The 27,226-nt window shown below is 37.3% G+C and overlaps 1 protein-coding gene across 2 annotated transcripts in view; it reads left to right on the forward strand.

The window, feature by feature from the left end:
* The window catches only part of HIPK3 (homeodomain interacting protein kinase 3), a 54,590-nt gene extending 34,046 nt beyond the window's left edge, over positions 1-20,544 (forward strand). Inside the window, exons 3-16 of one of the 2 annotated variants that reach the window (XM_068989162.1) lie at positions 6,348-6,467; positions 7,076-7,162; positions 7,655-7,839; positions 8,591-8,750; positions 9,156-9,279; positions 15,067-15,188; positions 15,429-15,553; positions 15,645-15,806; positions 15,965-16,027; positions 16,329-16,628; positions 17,063-17,203; positions 18,857-19,092; positions 19,374-19,501; positions 19,853-20,544. In XM_068989162.1, coding sequence (XP_068845263.1) covers positions 6,348-6,467; positions 7,076-7,162; positions 7,655-7,839; positions 8,591-8,750; positions 9,156-9,279; positions 15,067-15,188; positions 15,429-15,553; positions 15,645-15,806; positions 15,965-16,027; positions 16,329-16,628; positions 17,063-17,203; positions 18,857-19,092; positions 19,374-19,501; positions 19,853-20,329 — 2,430 coding nt within the window. In that variant the 3' untranslated portion in view covers positions 20,330-20,544. The remainder of the gene's footprint in view (positions 1-6,347; positions 6,468-7,075; positions 7,163-7,654; positions 7,840-8,590; positions 8,751-9,155; positions 9,280-15,066; positions 15,189-15,428; positions 15,554-15,644; positions 15,807-15,964; positions 16,028-16,328; positions 16,629-17,062; positions 17,204-18,856; positions 19,093-19,373; positions 19,502-19,852) is intronic. The other variant, XM_068989163.1, reaches the window with a different exon arrangement.
* Positions 20,545-27,226: the final 6,682 nt, after the last annotated feature.

The raw sequence follows: 27,226 nt of genomic DNA on the forward strand, positions 1-27,226 counted from the left end.
ATGTATGCAAACCAATAGGAATGATGATTTTGTTGTTGTTCCAGTCTTAGACTTCATACTCATTTTCAAATATGATGCTTGCTTGGTTTTGATAAATGCCTGTTTTCAGGGCTATCCTGAAATAGAAGGGCTATCCCTTGTCTTCCTAATTTGAAGTTTTATTTTTTATTTTTTATCCTAAATTGGTTTTGGACTCTGAAATGCATTTTTGCATTAAAATGTTCACATGAGTGGAATTTTGTTGTTGTTGTTGTTGTTTTGGTTGTTTTTTTTACTTTATTTATGTGGTTGAATTTCATAAAATTTCCTCAGCTCCCTGGATTATGATCATCTAATCAGGATGTGAAAGGGCATGCCTCTCTCTGTTACCTGTTTCCTGTTCTAGGCATCAGCTACTGTGATATACTTGGATACCCAGTTGGGGCATTGTTGCTTTTTTTTTTTTTTTTTTACTTATTTTTTGCCTTTCAGTGGCAGTCCAGTGGGCAGTAGTAGTAACATTACTAATTAATACTTAATGAATTATTTTATGTGCCAGAAACTGTCAACACTTTAACTCATTTAATATTTACAACAACCCTATGAAGTTTTATAGATGAGGAAGCCAAGGTGTGGGGAAGTTTAATAACTTGCAGGTTTAATAACAGCTATGCTGTTAGCAGTTGACTGCCTCTACACTCCTTCATTGATAATGATACTTTCAGGGCAATAAGCGTCCAGCTGAACCCTACTCCACTCTGCCCTGACTCCCTGGCACTAGCCCTCTTCTGGACTCCACCTCCACCCTGCCCCTGCCAATCTGCTCCTTGCTCAAAGAGGGTTTTCACTGTCTTTATATTAGTTTCTCAAATTCATCAACCTCACTGGTATTCTGTCTCCAGGTTTGAGCTCTAGGGAAGGAGCCAGCAGCCTCTGCTAGTTTATCATCTTCCCCTGTGATAACATTTTGTACAAATTTCTCTCTCAAATTGTATGTTGTACTAGATATTCTTCTTCTGTTTTGCTTTTAATAAAAACATTGCTTTTAACAACCGGAGTGTTCTTATACTACAAATATATCAGTATTGATTATAAAGAGCAGAAGCCCAGCGAATTAATTTGGAAATTCGGTTCATCACAAACACAGAAATTCTATATTTTATATCCCTTGCAACAGCTTCAAGATATTATAAGTCAAAGTTGATAGAACCAAAAAAAGGGAGCCAAACCCATAATCATAAGTAGAGATTTACAGTGCATTTTTTTCTGTAATTGATAGAGAAAGTAGATAGAAAAAAATCGGTAAGAATATGAATGATTTGAACACATGATTAACCAAGCTGAACTGCTAATACAGGCATAGAGCACTACGCCCAATACAACATGCAAAAGTGCAGGGTACATTTAAGTGCATGTGAAACATTTACAAAGATAAAGACTTCTATGAAATGTGTTATAATATCTTTCTTAACCCTTGTTGATAATGTCTTTCATGTAATCTTTATTTAACATTCTAACCCAAAGTTTTTTTCCAGAGGAGGTGAAAGAGAGTTAACAGTATACCTATAGTTATATACTTCAAGGCCAAATTTGTGTCACTAGGAAAAACTATCCAGATTATTTTAATTCTTTATTATGAGCTTTCTGTTCTGTTCCTTTGATCGTATGTCATCTCTTGAAGTCTTTCCAAGGCAATTACTTCTTTGAATTTTGGATTCTACAACTTGCCACTGACCATTTTTTACATTATATTTTTCTCATATGCATTTATTTCTGTTCGTACACAATTGTATGTACTGTGTTTGTTTAGAGATGGCTGCCTCATGAATTGGTACTGTGCTTTGGATCCCTTCCTGTCTTTATTGTAGGTATACTGTCTCACTAGTGCTTTATGTACTGAATTTGATTTATACTTACCGGGAAAATGTCAATATTGTTCAGGAAATTAAATAATATTTTTATGGATGAATGGCAGTATTTACTTGATAAATGTTGATGGGTCTTGCAGAATGTTTATTAGAGTTTAGATAGAACCATATCCATGATGGCTAAAAGCCTGAATTTATATTCAAATTTTATTACACTTGGTAATATCAAATTATATCTTACGTAAGAAAAATAAAGCTCCCTATTTCAATTCTAGGGTGGGGTGAGAATCTTCAAGGAATTCTATGTCATCAAGCTGTTCAGGTCTCAAAGAGTCTTTCTCAAGTAGGCACTAATGAGAGTTCATTTATTTATGTGTGGTGGTGGTGGTGGTGGTGTAGTCACTAAGTCGTATCCGACTCTTGTGACCCCATGGACTGCAGCTGCCAGGCTCCTCTGTCCATGGGATTCTCCAGGCAGGAATACTGGATTGGGTTATTTCCTTCTCCAGGGGATGTTCTTGACCCAGGGATTGAACCCTAGTCTCCTGCATTGCAGGCAGATTCTTTACCAGCTGAGCTGTGAGGGAAGTCCCATTTATGTGTGGACTATCACATACATCCAAGAATGAGCTTTATTGTGACTGGATTTTTTGGAGTCTGGAGTTGAAGGTGGTTTTGGATTCACAGCAACACTTAGAAGAGTTAGTAGGCATTGGTAGAATCTCACTTTGGTGCTAGATCATGAGTATAATTAATCTGCTCTGTAGGTGCTTTTATCTGTTCTGAGTCTGACTTGCTACTCAGATCTTCTGCTTACTCTGGTTATGTTAGCATAGTCATCAAACTCTAGCTCTGCTTTATGCCCTTCAGCTCATCCTCCAACAGTGTCTGGAGTTTCTTAGTTTATGTTTCTGACATTGTAAATCTGATTTGCTTAGCTTAATTCTAGTTGAATTCACAAGTCCCTGCCCTTCATCCACTGGGGATGGGAGGGGCAGATAGGTGGAACAAGTTCTCTCTCTTCAAATGACTGGCAGGCATTAGGACCAAAAATAAACTTGCAGGTTCGTTTGCTGTTTCTTCAGCGCTATCTCTACTTCTAAGGTATATTAACTGCTCTATTGGATTCTTTTAGCACTTTGTTTTCTTCTTTATAATGGCACTTCTTAGTTTAATCGCATATTATGGGCTTAAATATTTATCTGTTTTACTGAATTAATGCTGTTGAAGAATGACACCATATTCTATTAATCTACATGTCTTTGTCATAATAAATGCCCTGTGTATGTTTGTTGAAATTGATGTTGACCACCTTCCCTACTTTGAGAGACTCTGATGCAGCATCTGGGTACTTTTCATTTTCTCGTTCATAAAACAAGGAACTCAGGCACTTGGGTTGCTGAGTGAGGGAAAGGCACTGCCCTTTAATGAAATGAAACTCATTTGTAAGGTGAAGATTTTAATTATCATTTCATGTAAAATTGGGGGTACAAATATACATGAACATAGACTGTTGTCAGGAGGCACATAGTCTAGCAAGGAAAACTGACCTGTAAAATTAGTTGTTTTGTGTTATAAATGCATTAAAATTGCTATATTCTAGGTGTGGTGGTAGCGCAGAAGAAGATGATTGCCTCTTTTGGTTAGGGATAGCTTTACAAAGGAGAATTTCTTGAGTTGAGTCTTGAAGAAGGAGCAGTACAAGATTAGCACATTGGCTTAGTGAAGTGGCAAGGAGGGAGAGGGACAGGGGCGTGAGACACAGGAGTTAGAGAGCAATCTTGGCAAGACAGACTGGCGCATACAAGGTTCAGCAGGTGCGGAATGTGTGAAGAGCTGGGAGGAGATAAAGCGGGCCGGGGGCAGGGGTCTTGTATGCCACAATTAGAGATTTGGAATCCAGCCTGTAGGCAGTAAAGTAATTTTATGCAGAGGAGTAACAATCAGATTTGCATTTTACCAAAATAGCTGTTAGCAATTTCTTGTTCTTGGCAATATGAATAATGAATCGGGGATGAGTGGATGGGGTTGGGGACTGCATGGACTGTAGCCCACCAGGGTCATCTGTCCATAGGATTCTCCAGGCAAAAATACTGGAGTGGGTTGCCATTTTCTTCTCCAGGGGATCTTCCTGACCCAGGGATCGAACGCGTGTCTCCTGCATTGGCAGGCAGATTCTCTACCACTGAGCCACCAGAGAAGCCCATTAGGGAGGCATGTAGACTAATTAGGAGGCTGTTGACTGAGACTGTATAACTAGAATTAAGGAAGACCTGGAAGAGGAATGGAGAGGAGGGGTAGTTATGAAAAATACAAATGAGATAAAATTGTTACGAGTTTTGGTTGTTGGGAAGAGGGTGATGTGGGAGAGGTACTTGTCAGGCATCAATTTCAGGTTTCTGATTCAGGCATTGTGATAGTGATCACCAAAGGGGAAATACCTGAGGTGTTAACAGGTTTAAGAAAAATCAGTTTAGAATGTATTCACTTTGAGGTACCAAAAGGCCTTCCAGATGGAGAGTTTCACTTAAGCAGTTAGATCTCCAGAGCTAGAGATAAATATTTAGACATAGAATTAGAGATAAAGCTATGGAGGAAGGCAATTAAAGAGTGCCAAGAAGTAGGAAGACAACTAGAAAAGAATGATGTGGAAATGAAAGGAACAGTTTTTTAAGTGAAAAGATAATAGCTAATAGTGTTAAAGTAAGATAAGGTTTAATGTTCAACTATTAAATGTTTCAGTTAATGACAGAACATCACTTAATCGTTTTGTGAGCGTAATAGAGTTCTAATTGTTGTGTGTTGAGCTTAGCATGAAAAGGAAACTATAGGTTATTATTTTAAGATTTACTCAGTTAAATGTTTCAAATAGTTAAGGGAGTTTTTTGTTTTTAGGCTCGAAGATACTAAACATTTTTGTAGCTTGAGGGCAGAAATCTCGTAGAGAAGAAGAAATAGAAGATGCAGGAGCGGATAGAGTAGTTGTCTTCTAGATTTAAAGAAAGAGCCCTGTGTTTTCAAACACAATTTCAAGGGGTTAAGCCTCTGTTTATTTCCTGTGCTGCCCAGTTGTTGAGTTGGGGAACAGATATTATAGGGGGAACAGTTATTTTAGGACCAACTATGTATCAGACACTGTCATGGGTGTATATGTAAGGAAACAGGACAAAGTCCTTCCGACTTCTACTGCAGAACGGATAGGGAAATACAAGGTAAATGTGCAGAATGTCAGATGGTAAAAAGCACTGTGGAGAAAAATACCACAGAGAAGGGGAGGTAGGGGTACTGAAGAGGGGAGAGCTTGTCCTTATTTATTGGTGGGTCACGGAAGGCCTCAGAAATAAGGTGACATTTGAGCTGAGAGCTGAAGGAAGCGAAACGCAGCCATACAGGTGTGTGGGGGAAGAGTGTTCAAACAGAATGAGTGTTCAAACAGAGGCCCTGAGGCGGGACCTTTTCGGTGTCCTTCTGAGAGAGCTCATCTGTGCTTGTGTCTTCATGACATAGATGCGTGCATGCCCTCCAGTGTTCCCATGGTCCTGATTTCCCGGTCAGGTTAACGTGTCACTCAGTCAAGTAGCTTGTCAATTTCCTGTGTAGATTTCTTCAGTTTCTCCAGTGGCTTCCGAATATTACCTCTGAGATTAAAACCCAAACTTCTTAACCTATCGCTAAAACCCTTTGCCTACTAGATCAGTTTCGTCTCTTGCCATTTCGCCCTTAGTGAACCTCAGTCTCTCAATGTGTGGATATATTCTTTTTATTTTCCATATTATAACCTTGAAAGTGTTACTTGCTCAGTTGTGTCTGACTCTTTGCGATCCCATGGACTATAGCTGCCAGTCTCCTCTGTCTATGAGATTTCCCAGGCAAGAATACTGGAGTAGGTTGCCATTTCCTTCTCCAGGGTATCGTCCCGACCCAGGAATTGAACCCGCGTCTCCTGCATTAGCAGGTGGATTCTTTGCTGTCTGAGCCGCCAGGGAAGCCTTATATCATAATGGGTCGGTCATATTTCTCCACTCCTTCAGGGCTAACAAACTGTTTGTTCTCTACTGCCTGATTTGAGCAGAACTTTATATGACTACCGTTATTTTATGCAACTCTTCTTTGCCTTCTCATGAGGCATGCCTTTATTATACCTGTATTAGATATATTACATTGCCTTGTAATTGCTTACTTGTATCTTCTCCACTAGAGTAAGAGACAGAGGTTCACTTCCTGGATTGGGAAGATCCCCTGGAAGAGAGCAAGGCAACCTACTCCAGTATTCTTGCCTGGAGAATCCCATGGACAGGGGAGCCTGGCAGGCTACAGTCCATAGTGTCACATGACTGAAGTGACTTAGCACACACGCAGACTGATTTCTTAGGGCACACACTCTACATCATTTAATTCTTGATCTAACAGCTAGCTTAGTGTCTGATATATTATAGCTATTCAGTTAATGTCTTAATGCAATAAAATAATAACTTTCCTCTTCTGTAAATTATCTTTCAGATTCGATACATTTCTCAGACTCAAGGTTTACCAGGAGAACAGCTGTTAAATGTGGGTACAAAATCCACAAGATTTTTTTGCAGAGAAACAGATCTCTCCCATTCTGGTTGGAGATTAAAGGTAACTCACTTAAAATATTTAGAAAAACAGCTTTCTAAGATGCCTTACGTTCATGGATAGTACTCTCTGTGCCTATTTTTATTTTATTACATTTGTTTCTTGTGAGTTTTCCTTTTTGCCATTCCCCAATACCACTTTTAATAAGAAGAGTCTTTTCTGAATAGCTTAGCTCATTCTCTAACCTGGCAACACAATTAGAAATGTTTTTTAAATAGTTTCAAAAATTTTATGTGTATCATTTTGAGTTCTTCCCTACCCAGCTCTACATTTATCAAACTTTATGGGACAGGGTTGAACCTAACCACTTACGCTGTAACCCAAGTATGTAATTTATTCCCAGGATCAATAAATCCTTAATGATTAACTTAAGTTATTTTGTTAGGGAATTTATCTATGTGTGTGATTTTATCTATATATTTTTTGACCTGAACCTGAATGTCTCATTTTTTGTATGCTTTTAAAAATTATATTTTGATAGTTATTCCTTTGAAACTACTACTTGCCTTAGAATATTCGGTATATTAGACTAAATGTGCCAGAATTGAAGAAATAAAGAATATACAAATGGTAGTAATAAGATGTTTTCCTTCTCTGATATGTTCAATAAGACACTGGAAGAACATGAGGCAGAGACAGGAATGAAGTCTAAAGAAGCCAGAAAGTACATATTCAACAGCCTGGATGATATAGTGCATGTGAGTACCACAGTCACATTTGTCAATTTTTCATGCATATAAACTGGTGGACATGAATGCCAAGAATGCCAAAACACGTTAATCATCTTCTACATGACAGAGTGCTTGCTATTTTTAAGCTCTTCAAATGAAATTGATTCTAAGGTTTCAGAAACTAAATTTCATTCATCTTTATCAAATATTTTGATTTGTATTATCCTGTTCTTCAGTATTTTCTTTAAAAAGGAAAACCCTCACAAACATATTTCTTTTACTTACATCTCTCTAGAATTGAATGTTTGTTTAGTTAAAGCAGTTTTTTCCCCTTGTTTTGAATGCTTTTTGATATCTCAAAATATTTTTGAGATGTGTTCTTTCTTATTTGAAAATAATTATAGTTCTTTGTTCTTTCCTGTGTTGAGGTTTTCTTTTTTTTTTAAATTCTTAGACTTTAACATATACTACGGTGTATGGCTTATTTTTATTTGATGTCTTGAAATTTTGATATTGCAGGTGAACACAGTGATGGACTTGGAAGGAAGTGATCTTTTGGCTGAGAAAGCTGATAGAAGAGAGTTTGTTGGTCTGTTGAAAAAAATGTTGCTGATTGATGCAGATTTAAGAATTACTCCAGCTGAGACTTTGAACCATGCTTTTGTTAATATGAAGCATCTTCTTGATTTCCCTCATAGCAACCAGTATGTTACTTTAAAATCTTTTAAAATGATTCTGAAGAAATGATAATGCTGTCTGTAGTAAACCAGTTTGTTAGAAAAATGATTCAGTTTCTTCATTAAATATAAGTAAACTGAGTCAAAAGAGGTTAAGCTAACTTGAGCAAGCTCACATAGACAGTGAATTGCAGAGTAGAACTAGAATGCAAATCTAAGTCACAGTCCAGTGTTCTTTTTCCAAAATAGCATACTGAAAATGACTGAGTGATATTGCTTTTACATAATATTCTTACCTTAATGACCGGACATATTTATAATTAAAGAAAGTGTTAAGTTTTTCCTCCTTCAATTTTGAGTCCTGCAAACTCCAAATTGAAAAACTCCTTTTTTCAGTTTCCCTTCATACCATTTGCTTTTCTCCTCCATTCCCCAGCCCCCGTTTCCTCTCTTCCTTGTGGAAGGAGGTGTTTTAATGGGTTGGTAGAGAAGAATATATGCCCAAATTGAAATGGGGGTCACAAATTATAGTGTGCTCACCAAAATGTGCTCACTGTTACTTTACTGTCTCAAGAAAATGTTTCAGATAGAAGCATATGCTTCTTCTTGCTTCAAACTTCCATCTTATAGGATTTCCTGGTAGACATAGTATTGGAAATCTGCAGATTAAGTGCAAGCCATAGACTTTTTTTTTCTTTTAAAAATAATTTTTAATCTTAAACTGTTCTAAACATTTAAAAAATAATATGACCATTACTGTTCACTTTTTCTTTTGCAGTGTAAAGTCCTGTTTTCATATTATGGATATTTGTAAGTCCCATCCAAATTCATGTGATGCAAATAATCACAATAAAACTTCACTTTTACGACCAGTTGCTCCAAGCAGTACTACTAATCTGGCAGCAAATTTTACTAAAATTGGCACATTAAGAAGTCAGGTAAGAACTTAACAGTATTTGGTCATTTTTGCTTCTCTTTTCTTTAACAATTAATCATTTTGCTTTTGAAATATACATAAGTTTCCATATCAGCACTTCCAAGTGCTGATGAGGTCTTACTATGGCTGTTCTATTAAATCTCTAATATTTCAGGGTAACAGTTGGAACATATCTACTCAAATTTATTTTTTTCCTTCACCTTTTATTCTTTCGATACAAACTACTGGCTCTTGTATATCTCAAGTCTACAAAAAGTAGACTTCAGTAAGATCAATTTCTGGGTCCATCTTTATCATAGAATTATGGTTTTTTAAAATGCATTTGATTTCTACTTATAAAGCATGTGTACACAGTTATTAGAAGCGTGCTCTGTATAATGAACGCCACGCCCATTGATTGTTCTAGGCTTTAACCACATCTGCTCATTCAGTCGTGCACCATGGGATTCCTCTGCAGGCCGGAACCGCTCATTTTGGTTGTGGTGATGCTTTTCAGCAGACACTGATTATCTGTCCCCCAGCTATTCAAGGTACTCTTTTATTTAAATTACACTTTGAGTTTTGGCATTGATTATTTTAAAATAAGTTTAGGCATCTATTCATTAGATATACTGCATGGGTTTTGTTACATTTAATGCTACATTTACATTTAATTTAAGCTGGTCAGTAGCCTTTAAACCACTGATACTCATTAATTGGAGTTCCATTATAGTCATCATTAACAAAATGGATCATAGGACAGTTGTATTTTCTGTAGAGTCTAGCATGATAAAATACTTTAGTAGGAATTAATGAACAGGGAAAGCTGTGGATTGTCCTCTGCTGGGTAAAACTGCTCCAGATATTAAGGTTAAATACTTAACATCTGCGTGTCATCTCTAGACATTACCGTGACCAAAAGCTCAGATCTTTATGTTTTGGCCAAAGGATTTCTTTCCTAAAATATTGTAGTCTTGTTCTTTACCCATAGCTTAGTTTTTTGTTTTTTAAATATTGATTTTTATCCAATTGCCCTTATTTAGTTAAATTTATCAAATCCTCAAATGAAATAATGACAGAATACCTTTGAAGAGGCATACATTCTCACACTGAGGAACTTTTTTGTGGTAAGAGAATGATAGCAGTGAACTTTTTGACTGGAATAACTAGAATAAAGTTCTCTTTCCTAGGTCCTTTACTAGCATCTTGTCCCTGCTAGGCTGTGATGTCCAAATCTTAAAATCAAGGGATTGATTTCAAATGGGCGTGAGAGGACTGTCTGAAGTGTTGTAATACTGTTAATAATAAGTGAGAGCTCTTGGTGCCAAGTCAGGATGCCTGGGACCTAGTTCTTGTTTTCTCTATTTGCTCTGCCATCCCAGACAAGTTTGTTATCTTGCTTCAGCCTTAGTCAAAGAAAACGGATGAAATGGCTACTCTCTTGATCATTTCTGGCTGTAATATTTCTGGATTCTGAAGGTGATATTTTAAATATTTATTTGATTTAAGGATATGAGCAACTTTTTGAAGTTTTTATTTTAATCTTGTGCACAGTATCTAAAAAGCACCAAGAATATGTTTGTTGACTTGCTTGACTAGTAATGAGAGGTGTGAAAACATGGCAGCTCTTTAGCCACTTTGGTTCTACCAGGGTGGCTTTGGTCTGTTAGCTGTGACAGTGACCCATGGCTTATCCGGTAATAAAAATATCTATAGCATATTGTCAACACTCTTAAAGATGCTGTTGTGTTTCTTTGTTTTTCTTCAACTGTTGTTATAAAAATTTTGAACATATAGAGAAATTCAAATAATAGTAATACCTTCTACTCTAGATTCAACAAGTATTAACATGTATTTATTCTCTCTATTACACATACACACACTGTTAATAGTAAGTCATAGATGTTTTACTTCTAAATACTTAAAACTGATGCTTTTTTTTTTCAATCAGTTACTACTTGTGGTATCGTGACAAATACATTTTCATATAGACGTGTTTAATCTGTACTAATAGATTGTTGCCTTCTTGGTGACTTAGTGGTAAAGGGTCCGCCGGCAGTGCAGGAGACATGGGTTTGGTCCCTAGATTGGGAAGGTCCCCTGGAGGAGGAAATGGCAGATCACCCTGGTATTCTTGCCTGGGAAATCCATGGACAGAGGAGCCTAATGGACTATAGTCAGACAGGACTTAGTGACTAAACAACAAAAAATATATTGTTAGGTTCTATCTCTTTCTTCCATGTACCAAAATTAATTTGGGGATTGCCTTCTGCCTACAGTGTGGTGTATTTCATCCAAATTTGGAGTAGCAGGAAATTCTCTGGGGGTCCCTGGTTAGAATTCTGGGCATTTGCTTCTTGGGGGCCCTGGTCTGATCCTTGGTGGGTAAATTAAGATCCTGCAAGCCATAATACATTAACAGCTATGAGTGGTTCATAACAAGGATAACAGAAGGAAAAGGAGATATTCTCAGACTCATTAACTCATCAGATGTCAAGAACAATAGTTTTGGAATTAATAATAAGACAAAGCAAAATATTTGTTCACTTACTGAACTAATAGGTGTGGTTGCAGCAGCATAACAGGCAGGCTTTATAATATGTTGTCTCATTATTTCATATCTTAGTATAGTGGCTGCTTAGAAAGGAAAGTTTTCCCTCTAATCCATTTTGGCATCTCTGTAGAAAATCCCAGTGTTGGTCTTCCTAACTCTTTATCTCATAATGTGCCAGTCTGTTTTGAAGATATGAGTGCAATTGTCCAGTAGTTTGAACATTCGTTGGCATTGCCTTCCTTTGGGATTGGAATGAAAACTGACCTTTTCCAGTCCTGTGGCCACTGTTGAGTTTTCCAAATTTTCTTATGTATTGAGTGCAGTACTTTAACAGCATCATCTTTTAGGATTTTAGATAGTTCAGCTGGAATTCCATCACCTCCACTAGCTTTGTTCATATTAATGCTTCCCAGGGTCCACTTGACTTCACACTCCAAGATGTCTGGCTTTAGGTGAGTGACCACACCACTGTGGTTATCATGGTCATTAAGACCTTTTTTGTATAGTTCTGTGTATTCTTGCCATCTCTCCTTAATATCTTCAGCTTCTGTTAGGTCCTTGCTATTTCTTTCCTTTATTGTGCCCATCTCTGCATGAAATGTTCCCTTGATACCTCCAGTTTTCTTGAAGAGATCTCTGGTCTTTCCCATTCTATTGTTTCCCTCTATTTCTTTGTGCTCATTTCACATGCTAGCAAGGTAAGGCTCAAAATCCTTCAAGCTAGGCTTCAGCAGTATGTGAACGAAGAACTTCCAGGTGGATAAGCTGGATTTTAAAAAGGCAGAGGAACCAAAGATCAAATTGCCAATATCGTTTGGATCATAGAGAAAGCAAGGGAATTCCAGAAAAACGTCTATCTGTGTGCTTCATTGACTACGTGAAAGCCTTTGACTGTGTGGATCACAACAGACTGTGGAAAATTCTTAGAGAGATGGGAATACCAGACCACTTTACCTGTCTCCTGAGAAACTTGTATGCAGGTAAAGAAGCAACAGTTAGAACAGGAGATGGAACAACAGACTGGTTCAAAATTAGGAAAGGCTGTAGCTTATTTAACTTCTTTACAGAGTACATCATGCAAAATGCCAGGCTGGGTGAATCAAAAGCTGGAATCAAGATTACCAAGAGAAATATTGTCAACCTCAGATATGCAGATGATACCACGCTATTGGCAGAAAGGGAAGAGGAACTAAAGAGTTTCTTGATGAGGCTGAAAAGGAGAGTTAAAAAGCTAACTTAAAACACAATGTTTAAAAAATTAAGATCATAGTATCTGGTCCCATCACATCATGGCAAGTAGACGGGGAAAATGTGGAACCAGTGACAGATTTAATTTTCTTGGGCTCCAAAATCACTGTGTATGGGGACTGCAGCCATGAAATTAAAAGACACTTGCTCCTTGAAAACTATGACAAACTTAGACACTGTATTAAAAAGCAGAGACCTCACTTTGTCAACAAAGGTCCATTCAGTCAAAGCTGTGGTTTTTCCAGTAGTCATGTACAGATGTGAGAATTGGACCATAAAGAAAGCTGAATGTCGAAGAACTGATTGATGCTTTTGCATTGTGGTGCTGGGGAACACTTCTGAGAAGTTCCTTGGATAGTAAGGAGATAAAACCAGTCAATGCTAAAGGAAATCAACCCTGAATATTCATCAGAAGGACTGATGCTGAAGCTGAAGCACGAATTCTTTGGCCACCTGATGTGAAGAGCTGGAAAAGATTCTCGATGCTGGGAAAGACTGAAGGCAGGAGGAGAAGGGGATGACAGTGAATGAGATAGTTGGATGGCATCACCAACACAATGGATGGAGTTTGAGCAAACTCTGGAAGATAGTGAAGGACAGGGAAGCCTGGTGTGCTGCAGCCCATGGGGTCGCAAAGAGTTGATGTGACTTTATGACTGAATGACAGCAACATTTCGATGAAACATTTTAAAATGTTTATTGAGTAGCAGTTATGGTACCATTATAGTTATTTATGTTTGTTGTGCTTCACCTTATATTTTTTACCTTGGAGCTACATTGTTTAAGCACGTGCTTCATGTATTTTAGATACTGTAGATATAATATGTAGGTGCAGCTAAATAGGTACTACATCCCTAATGTTGTGCAGTTTTTATGTACAGAAGACTCAGACAAGCTTTTACTTAACATATCTGAGTATAGGTTGTATATAAGTGAACAACATTTCACATTACTTCATGATCTGAAAAGCTAGTTAATTCATCCCTTCTGGATGAATACTGCTATTTCAGAATCAAATACATTCCAGCAAAATTCTCCTCTGTTGTACTAGAATAAGCTTTGAGCTCTTTGTGTCATGCTTTCCAGATATCAAGCAAATCTAATCATTAAAGTTTCAGCTTATAACCATACAGAAAATTGGAATTTTAACCTACTTTTGAATGATTTAAAAAAAAGATTCAACCTCTTGAGAGATTGTAGGAGAATTCTTCTCATCTTAAGGCTTTGATTATGAGGAGAATTTAAGAGCAACCTGATTTTGGGGGGATGGGATTTAAGAATTCGCTCTGTGATTTCATCCATATCAAAGTGAATTCCGCCTTTTTCTCTGATAAGATTCTCTATTGCTACAATATATCTACACAGCCTGGGTGTACTTATATTCCATTTCTTGGAAAATTTGCTGTTCAAGACATGCTTTTTGGAAAGGGTAAGAAGGTCAGTTTTAAAAAATAACTCATAGGTCTAAGGCTCTGAAAAACATAAACACAATAAAATTAACTTCCTTAGAATTACTGTGTATTCATGCAATAATATGTAAGGTTATTTTTCAGTGGGAAAGAAAACAATTTCTTTTTAATGGCTGATCACCTAGGATCACTTTTATCCAAAAACTAATTATCTTTAAATAATCTGCCCGCCCATATTGAAAGTAAATGCTACAATAGACCGGAATTTTGAAATAGTGAATTTATTTTAGTAGCTGAGCTTTCTGATCTTAGGAGATATCCCCACTATCTTGTTAGTTTAAGTTCTTAGTTGAGTAACACTTCTTAAAGTTTGGTACTATGAGTCTTAATGTTTGCAAGGTGCTCTTGCAATGTATGATAGACATACTAACATTAACAGTATTAGCTTGGGTAGTAATCCTGCCTCTGATTTTCCTAGGGGGTAAGCAAAATGGAATGTGTTTCTCCTGGAGTTCCAATAGCTTTCCACTAGAAATAATAGTTAATTAAATCACAATGATCAAAGCTCAGTTATGTCATCATATTAGGCAAAAAAGTTTACTGTTTGCTTTTCCTTAGGAGATTGAAATGAGTGTGCCATCCTGAATTTTATTGACTCCTGTAAACTGTCATGGCCACTGAAGCTGTGATACAGTCCCCCCTTTGGTGACTTAGGTGTAAGATCCTATTACAGTTTTAAAGAAGAGAATACCAAGCACAGCTTGAAGTTTGTACAAAAAGATGAACGTTTACCTGCTAGAGGATAAGGGTTTTGAGTCAGGTTCATCTTTTTGTGTCTTATCAATGGCAGAACTTTTAAAAAAGGAAAATAAAGTATAATAGCAAACTTTAAAAGGAATTAGAAATTTTAAAAACAATAAATGGTTCAGCTTTATGTATTGTAAAATAGAAAGAGTAGCTATATAACGATTTTTGGAATGATGTACCACAAGGTATATAGCATATTATGCAGGGGATTTTTTTATAATCCTAATAAGAATTTTAGCAATTCATAAATTTATAAGAGTTTTGTAAGTTAACTCAGAAGTTTTTTTTTTATTTGAAAACTGTTCTTTTCTATTTCACAGGTATTCCTGCAACACATGGTAAACCCACTAGTTATTCAATAAGGGTAGATAATACAGTTCCCCTTGTAACTCAGGCCCCAGCCGTGCAGCCACTACAGATCCGACCAGGAGTTCTTTCTCAGGTTGGTGATAATCATTCATTATTTTTGCATATGCGCTGTCCTTCTCATACTCAAGTAGAGGCCTTAATCCATTGGTAATACATAGGCTTGTGCTACTGGAAATAATGAAAATGACCTAGACAGGAATTCTGTCCTTACAGATTATTGAATTTAACATTTGTGATTATTAGGTGATTGTTACTTTGAGTTACTTGTAACAGACTGGCTTTTCTTTTGCTCTTGTTGTTTTTGCTGCAGCAGACATGGTCTGGTAGGACACAGCAGATGTTGATACCTGCCTGGCAACAGGTAACACCCCTGGCTCCTGCTACTGCTGCATTAGCTTCTGAGGGTGTGGCTGGTTCACAAAGGCTCGGAGACTGGGGGTAAGTTAAAAACAATAATACTTCCTTGTAAGTCGTTTGCAAAATATATATGGTAACGTAGGGATTCAATTTTTCTAAATTTTCTCCATAGGAAAATGATTTCACACAGCAATCATTATAGCTCAGTGATGCCACAACCTCTTCTAACTAATCAGATCACTTTATCGGCCCCTCAGCCAATTAGTGTGGGCATTGCACATGTTGTTTGGCCTCAGCCAGCCACTACCAAGAAAAATAAACTGTGCCCGAACAGGTTGGTATTGATATTTTAACTTTTCCTTTGCATTTTGAAAATGAATCATTAAAATAAATTTTGCATGCACACCAAAGGGTCGCCCTGTTGTATTCAAAATGACCTCTTTGATAGATTTGCAACAAACACTAAGCCAAGCTCCCTTCTCAATTTCTCAGAGGTATTTTGGTAAAACTAATGGAATGGGAGCCAGGAAGAGAGGAAGTAAATGCTTTCAGTTGGTAAGATTGTCTTTATTGCCCTTTTGATTTATTATCTACCTATAATGTTAGACAATTCTAGACACTCAGATATCACATTTGCCCCCCAAAAAAAAAAGACCATTAGAAGATAAGTAAATGCAGTCTACACTCGTTTCTAGAGATCTGATATATCACAAACTCATGATCTGTGTGTTAGTGTGTCATATACATAATGTTGAACAAGTAAAGGTTTGTATTGTTACTTATAACATGGTATCTTAGAAAAATGTCATGTATATATTTTGATTATAGAAGTGACACATCATTCCTTTGGTTGCAGGAGTAATTCATTGCAGAATACCAATATCCCACAATCAGCATTTATTTCCCCAAAGACAGTAACTGGGAAAGATGTCGAGGAAGTAAGTTGTATAGAAACACAGGACAATCGTAACTCAGAAGGAGAGGCAAGAAATTGTTGTGACACGTCTATCAGGCAAGACTCTGATTCATCGGTTTCAGATAAACAGCGGCAAACCATCATCATTGCTGACTCCCCGAGTCCTGCAGTGAGTGTGATCACCATCAGCAGTGACACCGATGAGGAAGAGACGTCCTCGCAGAGACATTCACTCCGAGAGTAAGTGCTGAAAGCAGATTCCTGCATTTTTGTGACATTCTTAAATAATGATGATGGTATCCTCTGCTGTGATGGTAAAAAACTTTGTGGTTTATTATTGTCTGTTCATGTCCTTCGGAGTAAACTTCCTGAGTAGTATTTAGCATGATTGAAAGTGAAAGTCGCTTAGTCGTGTCCGACTCTTTGCGACCCCATGGACAGGCCAGAATACTGGAGTGGGTAGCCTATCCCTTCTCCAGGGTATCTTCCCGACCCAGGAGTCGAACCGGGGTCTTCTGCATTGCAGGTGGATTCGTTGCCAATTTAGCATGATTACTATAGCATTTTTCCTGTATTTACGAGCTTTAGATTTTTATCCATGTAGGTCTTAACTGTTTCATATCTGGGGAGTAGGTTCTCATTCTTGACCTGTTTTCCCTTTCCCTCTTCACTAGATGTAAAGGTAATCTGGACTGTGAAGCTTGCCAGAGCACTTTGAACATAGATCGGATGTGTTCATTAAGTAGTCCAGATAGCACTCTGAGCACCAGCTCCTCGGGGCAGTCCAGCCCATCCCCTTGCAAGAGACCGAACAGGTAAAGGAATTTTAACAGCAGTGTGTTATAAACATTAAGTCTACTAAGAAGCCCATGTTTTCTTTTCGTTGTTGAAAATAGTAAGTACCTGCCAGTTTACCACAGTGGCTCTCTCTTGTTCGTAAGTTTTGAACTAGATCACCTTTTTATGAACTCAGGTTTTAAGTAGGAATTTTCTTTATTATTACAGAACAGATCTAAATGAAAAACTGAGGTTCTAATAAATGGTTTTTAAAAAATCATTTGTTTTTGAAAGTGTAAAAAAGTCACATCCTCAGCTCTAGCTTCACAGACTATCATTGTAACTTTAGAATAAGAACATATACATTAACAGTACAAAAAGGAATGTTTTACATTATAAAGTAATGACCCACTGTCAGAGTATTTGCTGTGATTTTTCTCTCTTAGTGATTGATTTGCCTGGTTTTATCTGTATTTCCTTTCGGCCAGGGATATGCATTGCCACTGAAGTAGTGAATGACTCCTAACCTGCATGATGTACTATCTCATTAAAAGATGAGCTGTAAAATTTTCAGTGAAACATGTTTGATTTCCACTGACATTCTTTGTATAGTGGAAAAATTTTTCAGTTATAATTTTATTCTTTTTTTTTTCCTTAGGAAATATAGTTTTTAATACTTTCAGCCAAATCTCTGTGGAAAATATAAAATAGTATTAACACATCTCCTTCTTAAAGTTGTTTATAATGTGATTTGCAAATTGATACTATGCATTTGTTGTTGTTTTGTTGCTAAGTCACGTCCAACTCTTTTTGTGACCCCCATGGACTATATAGCCTGCCAGGCTTCCCAGGCAAGAATACTGGAGTGGGTGTCCATTTTCTTCTCCAGGGTATATTCCTGCTTTGACAGACTGATTCTTTACCACTGAGCCACCTGGGAAGCCCCATGAGATGTGTGTGTGTGTGTGATGCGTGCGTGCACTCATCACACACACACACACACATAAAGTATAAAAATATATATAAGTAAAATATACATATAAAAAGATATGCTTCAAATTTTAAGTATGAAATGAGTGGTTAAAACAGAATAAATGCAATAAAAATCCCAAGGTGAGAGGGGGCCAGGGCCCAAGGATCAGGACAAGAAGAGAAATTTGGGCTCTGGGTGGTTAGACTTTCAGAGAGCTAGGAAAGGCCTTTTGAATAACTGGTTAGTTAAAAAGACCCAAATTATCACTAAATTATTAGTGATTACTCTAATATTACAGTATTATTAATCTAACTTATTAGAATTTGATCTCAAATATCCAAGTTGCCTGCTTATATATTTGTACATTTCATTTCAGTAGTCCAGAACAGTACTACTTTTGTAGTATCTTGATGAAATCTTCTGTGATTTATAATATGGGATTTTATGAACTGCTACTGAGGATCAAGTGAAAAGAGACAGGAGGGAAAATTAAATGCCAAGAGGGTCTTCCTAAACAGAGAGAATTAGCGTTAGCAGTCCCAATAGAGAACTAATGTGAGAGTCTAGGGAATCTATGAAGAATGTTTGGGGTAAGAAACAAGTTATAATTAGGTATGAAATAGTTTAATAAGATCTTATCAATTTGGAGGAGTTTGGAAATTATTTAACTTTAGATTTAAGGTTGAAAAACATTGTTGGTACGAATATTTCCTTTTAGTATGTCAGACGAAGAACAAGAAAGTGGTTGTGATACTGTGGATGGCTCTCCAACATCAGACTCTTCAGGACATGACAGTCCATTTGCAGAGAGCAGTTTTGTGGAGGACACTCATCAAAACTCAGAATTGGTAACTTCTACTGACACAGAAACCAAACCAGCTGTTTGTACTGTTGTGGTGCCACCAATGGGACTGGAAAATGGATTAAATGCCGATGAGCATATGGCAAACACAGGTAAACTGAGTCCCCTCTTTCCCTGATTGTCCCTTAGAGGTCCTAATTTGGGAACATCAGAACCAAAAGTCATCTCTGAATTTCTGACTTGCCCCTGCCAAATCTGTTGTACAAAAGAAATACTTTCTAATATTATCCAGTGCTTGGAAACTAGGAGATCTTTACTTTTTATTTAATTTTAAGGTTTTCAGATCACTGTTGTGTAAAACATCTAAAGACCTTTCATAATTTCTATATGAGAAGGAAAGAGTACCTACACTCTAATATTTTGTTGTTGCCAGATTCTATATGCCAGCCATTAATAAAAGGACGATCTGCCCCTGGAAGATTAAACCAGCCTTCCACAGTTGGTAATCGTCAGCAAAAACTGACATCAGCATTCCAGCAGCAGCATTTGAATTTTAGTCAGGTATGTTTGTGAATTTATGAGTCTTTGGGATTCAAAATCAGCAGTTTTTTAACTGGGAGAAAAAGATTCTCAAACTGTATAAAATCTTAATAAACACTTCCATTTTCATTATTCCAAGTGACTGAAAAGTAATTGGCTTAATAATAGGATAATTATCAGATTAGCCATGGAACTTGAATTTTTTAGAAAGGTTAGGTTCTTGGGTTTTCTTAAGAGAACCTGAGAGAAAGCTTACATTAAGATCTGAGAGATCCCCTATGGGATTTTAGTCACAGTATCTTTTAATTTCCCTTTTTTCTTCTTTGTGACTTATAAAATATGTAATTAGTCTTTTGTTTTGTTTTTGAATAGGTTCAGCACTTTGGGTCTGGGCATCCGGAGTGGAATGGAAACTTTGGACATCGAAGGCAGCAAGCTTATATCCCTACTAGCGTTACCAGTAATCCTTTCACTCTTTCTCATGGAAGTCCTAATCACACAGCTGTACACGCCCATCTGGCTGCAAGTACGCACCTCGGAGGACAGCCTACTCTACTTGCATACCCATCATCAGCTCCCCTCAGTAGTGCCGCGCCAGTGGCCCACCTCTTAGCCTCTCCATGTACCTCAAGACCTATGTTACAGCATCCGACTTACAATATCTCCCATCCCAGTGGCATAGTTCACCAAGTCCCAGTGGGCATAAACCCCCGTCTGTTACCATCCCCAACCATTCATCAGACTCAGTACAAACCAATCTTCCCACCACATTCTTACATTGCAGCATCACCTGCGTATACTGGATTTCCATTGAGTCCAACCAAACTCAGCCAGTATCCATATATGTGAAAACTCACAAGCGTATATTGAGGAAGCTCAATGATATAAACATTTGATTAAAAATAAAACATGGTATTTAATAAATATTAGCCATGGCACAAGAAAATTATTTTTGAATCATGTAGACTTGGGTGCAATTTAAACAACTTTGAGCTTTAAAAAAGAAACTCACTTTTAATGTGTTTTGCACATTTGGTATAACTTGTCTTTGGTCATGTTATCTTCTTATGTTGTAACTCTAGACAGGTGACTTATGGGAGCAGAAGTCCAGTTTTTGCTCCCGCTATTTTTTATAAAATTGCCTTCTAACTAGTGCAAGACACGTCCATATTTGGGAAGCCATTCTGTGTACAGACTTAGAGCAACAGATGCACATACGTCAAGTCAGAATTACAGCATACAAGTGAATTGTATTATCTGTGTCTTAGTGTATAAATGTTGGGTCACTTACCTAAGAAACTGAGCTATTGTTCTTTACATTTGCATGTGTCTTTGCATGGGCAAAATGTTGCCTAGACTTTGCTCTTAAATGTTGTTCTAATAATCTCAGCTGCATTGTAAACCGTTCCCACACATAGTGCCTTAAATATTTGAGGTTGTTAATGTTATTACTATATATAAATGTTGAGGACTGCAGCACTTAAAAATTCAGACTTACTCTTTAGTTTCCTTTGATAGAGTAATGTTCATTTTTGGTTTTGTGTGGTATGATTTCAGGTTGTAGCTATTTTTCCTTACTAAGAGGGCAGCATGTTTGCAATAGCTGAATTCTGCTGTCTGACTTTTTCAGAATGATCTAGCTTCAAGAAAAGCAAGCAGGTAGTAGTGCTTAAGAAAAATTGATTCAGTATCTAATGAATAGTTGATATCTGTCACAACACAGCATTTTATATACTGTTAAGTGAAACTGCAGTACAATCTAAGTTTATTTGGGGAGTGTTTGCTGTATAATTGGATTTAATGAAATGTTTAGAGATGCAGTAGGCATGACTTTGAGTAGATAATGAAAGAAAATGCAAAATGCTCATTGATTCATGATGTGGTTTCATCCTAGCTTGGGCAAACCATGCAGTATTTAATAAATAGTAGCAGAATATTTACTATTGAAGCTTGAAAAGATGTGAGTTCTTTGTGTGCAATTTTTCATTTATGCATGTGAGAGGGGTTTTTTTTTTTTTTAGTATTTTTACATTGTAGTACTTGTTTTGCTTGTTGGTGGTGTTTGCTTATTTAATACATTCCGTCAGGGACAGAAATTACATGCTTTTTTTTCCTAGGAAGTATGTCTTGGGTTTTTCCCTCTTTATTCTTTACTTTTTTTTGGTGGTTGGTGGTGGTTATGTTTAAATGAAGTTGCTTTTACAGCACCAAAGACTTAATCATCCATTTCCTATATAAAAGGTAGCTACTTTTTGCATAGACCTCAAGTATATTGTAGTGTAGAGGTGGAATTTAAAGGAAGGTATTAAACAGGCTGTGTTTTAGCTTATGGGCAAGTAATAAATTGTATCATTTATCTTGAATGTATCATAGATAAGCTGCTATATAACGATTGCCACTTCAGATAGCTGTGAAATTAGGTGATTAACTAGTTGTTATTTAGCCTTCTAATTTCTGTATAAGTCTAATTACATGAAATAGAAGTTGGGGTTTTGATTTTTTACTTTGCTTTTCTGTTTGGAGTGTCATTGTAACTACTGTATTGTAAATGATGGAAAATAATTGCGTATGTTATTTTGGGGTGTGTTATTTGCATCAGTATTTTATCTCTATTAATGTTTGTGCTCATCACTGCATATAAAAAACTTGGATGTATCAATGTAACTTAATTTTTTATTTTCATACTGGCATTGTAGACACTTGAGAAAGCTGTATCTTGCAGGCTTGACTTAACTTTTTTTCCTTAAAAATCTGGAATATAATCCTATACGATTTACTGGAAGAAACAGTACAAAGCATTTGAGTGTAAAACTCCAAGTGTTTTGGATTTACAGCATTTCTTTGATAAATGAACTGCATACCACTAGTACAGATCTAGTACGGCGCTGACAATAAGCTAATAATGGATAAACTTTTCTTTACTCCATTAATACAAGCAGTGTTTTATTTAATAATCATCGATGAAATAAATGTGCCTGATATTAATTTTAAAAATTACAGTATTAGATCATAAAATAAAAACCAGCAGTACATTTTTAGTCACACTGAAAATGAAGGACTTAATTTTCCCCACAAGTTTCAGTGTTTTTAGTAATCAATTCTATGCATTTTATATAAATAGAAATATATATATATATTACACATAAAAAGGAATAGCCTAAGATTAATTTAAAAGATTATTTACAGATGGCAAATTTATGGAGTCACTATTTAAGTAAACTTGCTGCCCTCCACAGCCTTCTAATTTTATTTATCCGGTCCAGCAGTTTACTGGTATCTGCTCGCTTGTTGGAGAAGAATCAGTGCTGGCAGCTCATGTTTAAGAAACACCAAGGGCAAAAGATTGATGATTGTACCAGGTACAAAACTGGCACAGTTTTCTTTTTGTTCAGGGCCGTGTTTACTACCCTGAAATGTCATATTTTCTGTATTTCAGTTCCAAGACTGTGATGTCTTGTTAAATTGACAGTAAATGATAAACTTCAGTGTTTTCATAATGTAACAGTCCTTTTTGATAAAGGCGTACCCGAGTTAAGTACACTGCTCTTAGCTGATTCTAATCATGGGCTTTTTAAAAAGGAAAAAAAAATTCCAAGATCCTGCTAAAGTCTAAATTTAGCATATTGACAAAAGAATCTGGATTTATACCCTCTTTAAAGCCTTTTTTTTTTTTAACCAGTTTTCTTTTGTGTTAATGCTTTCTTAAATAAAACACTGCATGAATTCCAAGTTGCATATTTGCATACTCTTTTAATTTACAATTTGTTTTTTAATCAAATATCCTGGTATTTTGTTTCTTTTTCTTTCAGGGTGTTTAAGTATGTTACTGTAGTAGCAAAACTTTTTCATTTAAAAAATCTCTACTACTAATTCTAAAGTTGGTTTGTGTTAAGTAAAAGTTAAATCATACACTGCAAGGTGTAGGAAGATTTGTTTTAAAGAACCCAATGATATAGGTTTGATTACTAAGTTTGAGCTATTAACTGTTTAACAATTTTAGACTTGTGGCTTTCTTTCTTTGGTTTGTTTGTTTTTGCTTTTACTTCTATGCTACACTAGTTTGCCATGTAGCAATTGCACTGTGCAATATTACAATAAGGACTGGGAAAATTTTTATGGATGTAATGTCTATTACGGTTTGCGATAGTATTTCTCTCTAGTTCTCAGTGATTTAAATGTGACCAAGCCTTCTGTACTTTGTCACAAAAAGCGGGTTTTCCAGGTGACTATTTTGGTGAGTGTCAAAATAAGAATTTATGGTGTATTACTGTCGATTCACTTTGAATTAAAATATATATATTGCAGCAAACAGCTTGTTGACTTTTTTTCGACCCCAGTACTACTTCCAGACTAGGGAAGGAAGAGGTTAGGAAGATTGAGTTACCCAACTTACACTGTCTCATTTAATTTTCAAGACCACCTGTGAGACAGATATACAATTGTCTTTATTATGTTAATGAAGAAATAGGCTGCAAATATCTAGGTAAGTTGCCCGAAGCCCAGGCGCTAATGAGTGGTGGGTCTGAGATGTGAACAGGCTGCCTAACCCCTAACCGTAACCAAACCACCAAACTACTGTCCGGCAGTTGGTTTAAATTCTGAGGGAGTGTACCAGAGTGCTGTAACCACAGGATAGTGTGTGAGTCACTCAGCCTGTCTGACTCTTTGCAACCCCATGGACTGTAGCCCACCAGGCTCCTCTATCCATAGAATTCTCCAGGCGAGAATACGAGCGGGTGGCCATTACCTTCTCCAGGGAATCTTCCCGATGCAGGAATCGAACTCGGGTCTCCTGCATTGCAGGCAGATTTTTTTCTTTTTTTAACCACTGTGTGAGCCACCAGGGAAGCCCAATTCACAAGATAACCAGGGCCCATTTTCCTTGAATATTTTTTGAGGTAAATATTTCTGTTCATTGTGTGTGAGTGAAGGATATAGAACTCACATGAGTTTTTAAGACATAAAACATGAGACTTCAAAGGGATGTGGTTGTAGTAAGCCAGTTTAGGTTGCCTTCGAATACCCTCTTATACTTAAAAGTTTAGGTTTAGAGAAACATTGGTAGGAAAGTTTGTTGAGGAGCGCCCCGCCTGCACACACCGGTGAGGATACATACTCTCAATCTCAGTGAACTTTACTTGGCCATATATAAGATATACATACTTTGTTATATGTTTGTTATATGTTTGGTGTCTGGCTTCCTTTCATTCAACATTTTATGTCTAAGGTTGATCCATGTTTATGTAGTTACGAATCATTTATCCCCATTACTATGTAGTATTCATCTGTGTGCATATATAATCATTTATCTGTTTTGTTGATAGCCATTTGTGTTGTTTTTACTTTTTGACTATTAGGACTAGTGCTGCTACAAACATTTTTTTTTTTTTCACATCTTTGGCGAACACGAATGCATTTCCTTTGAGCATATATGTAGGTGTGGAATTCCTAGGTCACAGGGCGTACAGATGTTTTCCATTATTAGATACTGCCAACAGTATTTCAAAGCAATTAATTTACACTCCAACAGCAGTATATGAGTTCTAGTTACTTTACATCCTCACACACTGTATATAGTTTTCCTTCCAATTTAGTCATGGCCATGAATTGTTAAAAATTATGTGAACATCCTGATCCTACATGTAGGTAAAATCCAGATTTTGCAATTCACTTGAAGGTAAATTGGCTTCTTGAGAGTTAGGAAATATTCAGCTATTTAAATGGATTCATGTATGGATGTGAGAGATGGATTATAAAGAAAGCTGAGTGCAGAAGAATTGATGCTTTTGAACTGTGGTGCTGGAGAAGACTCTTGAGAGTCCCTTGGACTGCAAGGAGATCCAACCAGTCCATCCTAAAGGAAATCAGTCGTGGGTGTTCATTGGAAGGACTGATGTTGAAGCTGAAACTCCAGTATTTTGGCCACCTGATGCGAAGAGCTGACTCATTGGAAAAGACCCTGATGCTGGGAAAGATTGAAGGTGGGAGGAGAAGGGGATGACAGAGGATGAGATGGTTGGATGGCATCACCGACTCAATGGACATGAGTTCGGGTAGGCTCCGGGAGTTGGTGATGGACAGGGAGGCCTGGCATGCTGCAGTCCATGGGATCGCAAAGAGTCGGACACGACTGAGTGACTGAACTGAATTGAGGATTATAAAATATTTATTCCTAAAGAGATTTAAAAATTCTTTGAGCAACACATGTAAACCATTAAGCCAGTACCTAGCACATAACAGTGCCTCTCACATGGCAGGTATGTCATGAGTCAGTAATAATCTATGAGTGAAGTCGCTCAGTTGTGTCTGGACTCTGCGACCTCATGGACTGTTTCCTACCAGGCTCCTCTGTCCATGGGATTTTCCAGGCAATAGTACTGGAGTGGATTGCCATTTCCTTCTCCAGGGGATCTTCCCGACCCCGGCATTGAACCTGGGTCTCCCGCATTGTAGACAGACGCTTTACTGTCTGAGCCACCAGGGAAGTCCTAATAATCTATGAAGCATCTACCATTTCCCAGCATTCCATGCTAGGGAGATGTCAGTGGACAAAGCAGAAGATTCTTTTGCTCTTACAGATCTTTCCTTTTTGAGGGAGAGAACGATTTAAAGTAAGTTTAGTTAGGCTAAGGAGAATGAAGAAAATAGAGTAACCTGGTTAAATGACTAGAGGGTGTGTGTCAGGGAATGCCTCAGTGAGAAGATGACATTTGAATCGTGGCAAGAAGAATGCTAGTCAACCATGCGAGGGAAAAGTTTCTGGTGGAGAGACCAGCAAGTACAAAGGCACTAAGTGGGAATGAGACTTACTACGGGCAGAATAGGAAAGTGGCCTGTGAGGTCCAAGTTTAGTGTAAACGGAGCAGGAGCTCGAGGACAGAACCAGAGGTGTGGGAATGCAGGCCTTTTGCCAAAGGTCTGGATTTTATTGTGTATGTTCGCTGAGAGCAGACACCGTGAACTGACCACTGTGGCGAACAGTGGTGCGGTCAGAACACTGAAGACCAGAGAAGAGGTTTTGAAGCAGCCCTTGGCCCCTAAACACTTAGGCAAGTGAGCATCGCTTTCTAGGAATAACATTGTTCAATTAATCACAAAACAGTATAACACCTGGCAAAATTAGGTGTTACATCTAATTTCCAGTCCATATTCAAAATTTCTCAAATGTTTCCAGAATGTCTTTTATAGCCATCTCCCCACTCCCCGTCTAGGTGCCAGTCAAGATTCACTCATCATATTTAGTTATGGTGGCTCAGACCGTAAAGCGTCTGCCTGCAATGTGGGAGACCTGGGTTCGATCCCTGGGTTAGGAAGATCTGGAGAAAGGAAATAGCAACCCACTCCAGTATTCTTGCTTGGAAAATCCCATGGATGGAGGAGCCTAGTAGGCTGTAATCCATGGAGTCGAAAAGAGTTGGACACGAGTGAGCAACTTCACTTGTCTCTATTTTAGAGACAGTCTTTTTTTTAATGACATCTTTTTTTTTTTTTTTGAAGAGTTCAGGATAGAATAGCCTTCATTCTCCCTCTGATTGTTTCTTCATGCTAATTGTAGCATGAATTTCTGTTAAGTACAAGTTGGGGCTAGTGGCTTGATTAGACTCAGTGCTCTTCTGCAAGAACCGTAGGAGTAGTTGTGCCTTATTGCTTCGCATTAAGGGGTGCACGCGTTATCTCAGGTTGCCCAGTATCAGCTATGCCACTAAGATGAGATTCCTAGCATATTTCTCCTTTTGTCATCTGTGG

Source organism: Capricornis sumatraensis, chromosome 16 (assembly GCF_032405125.1).
Source record: "Capricornis sumatraensis isolate serow.1 chromosome 16, serow.2, whole genome shotgun sequence".
NCBI lineage: Eukaryota > Metazoa > Chordata > Mammalia > Artiodactyla > Bovidae > Capricornis > Capricornis sumatraensis.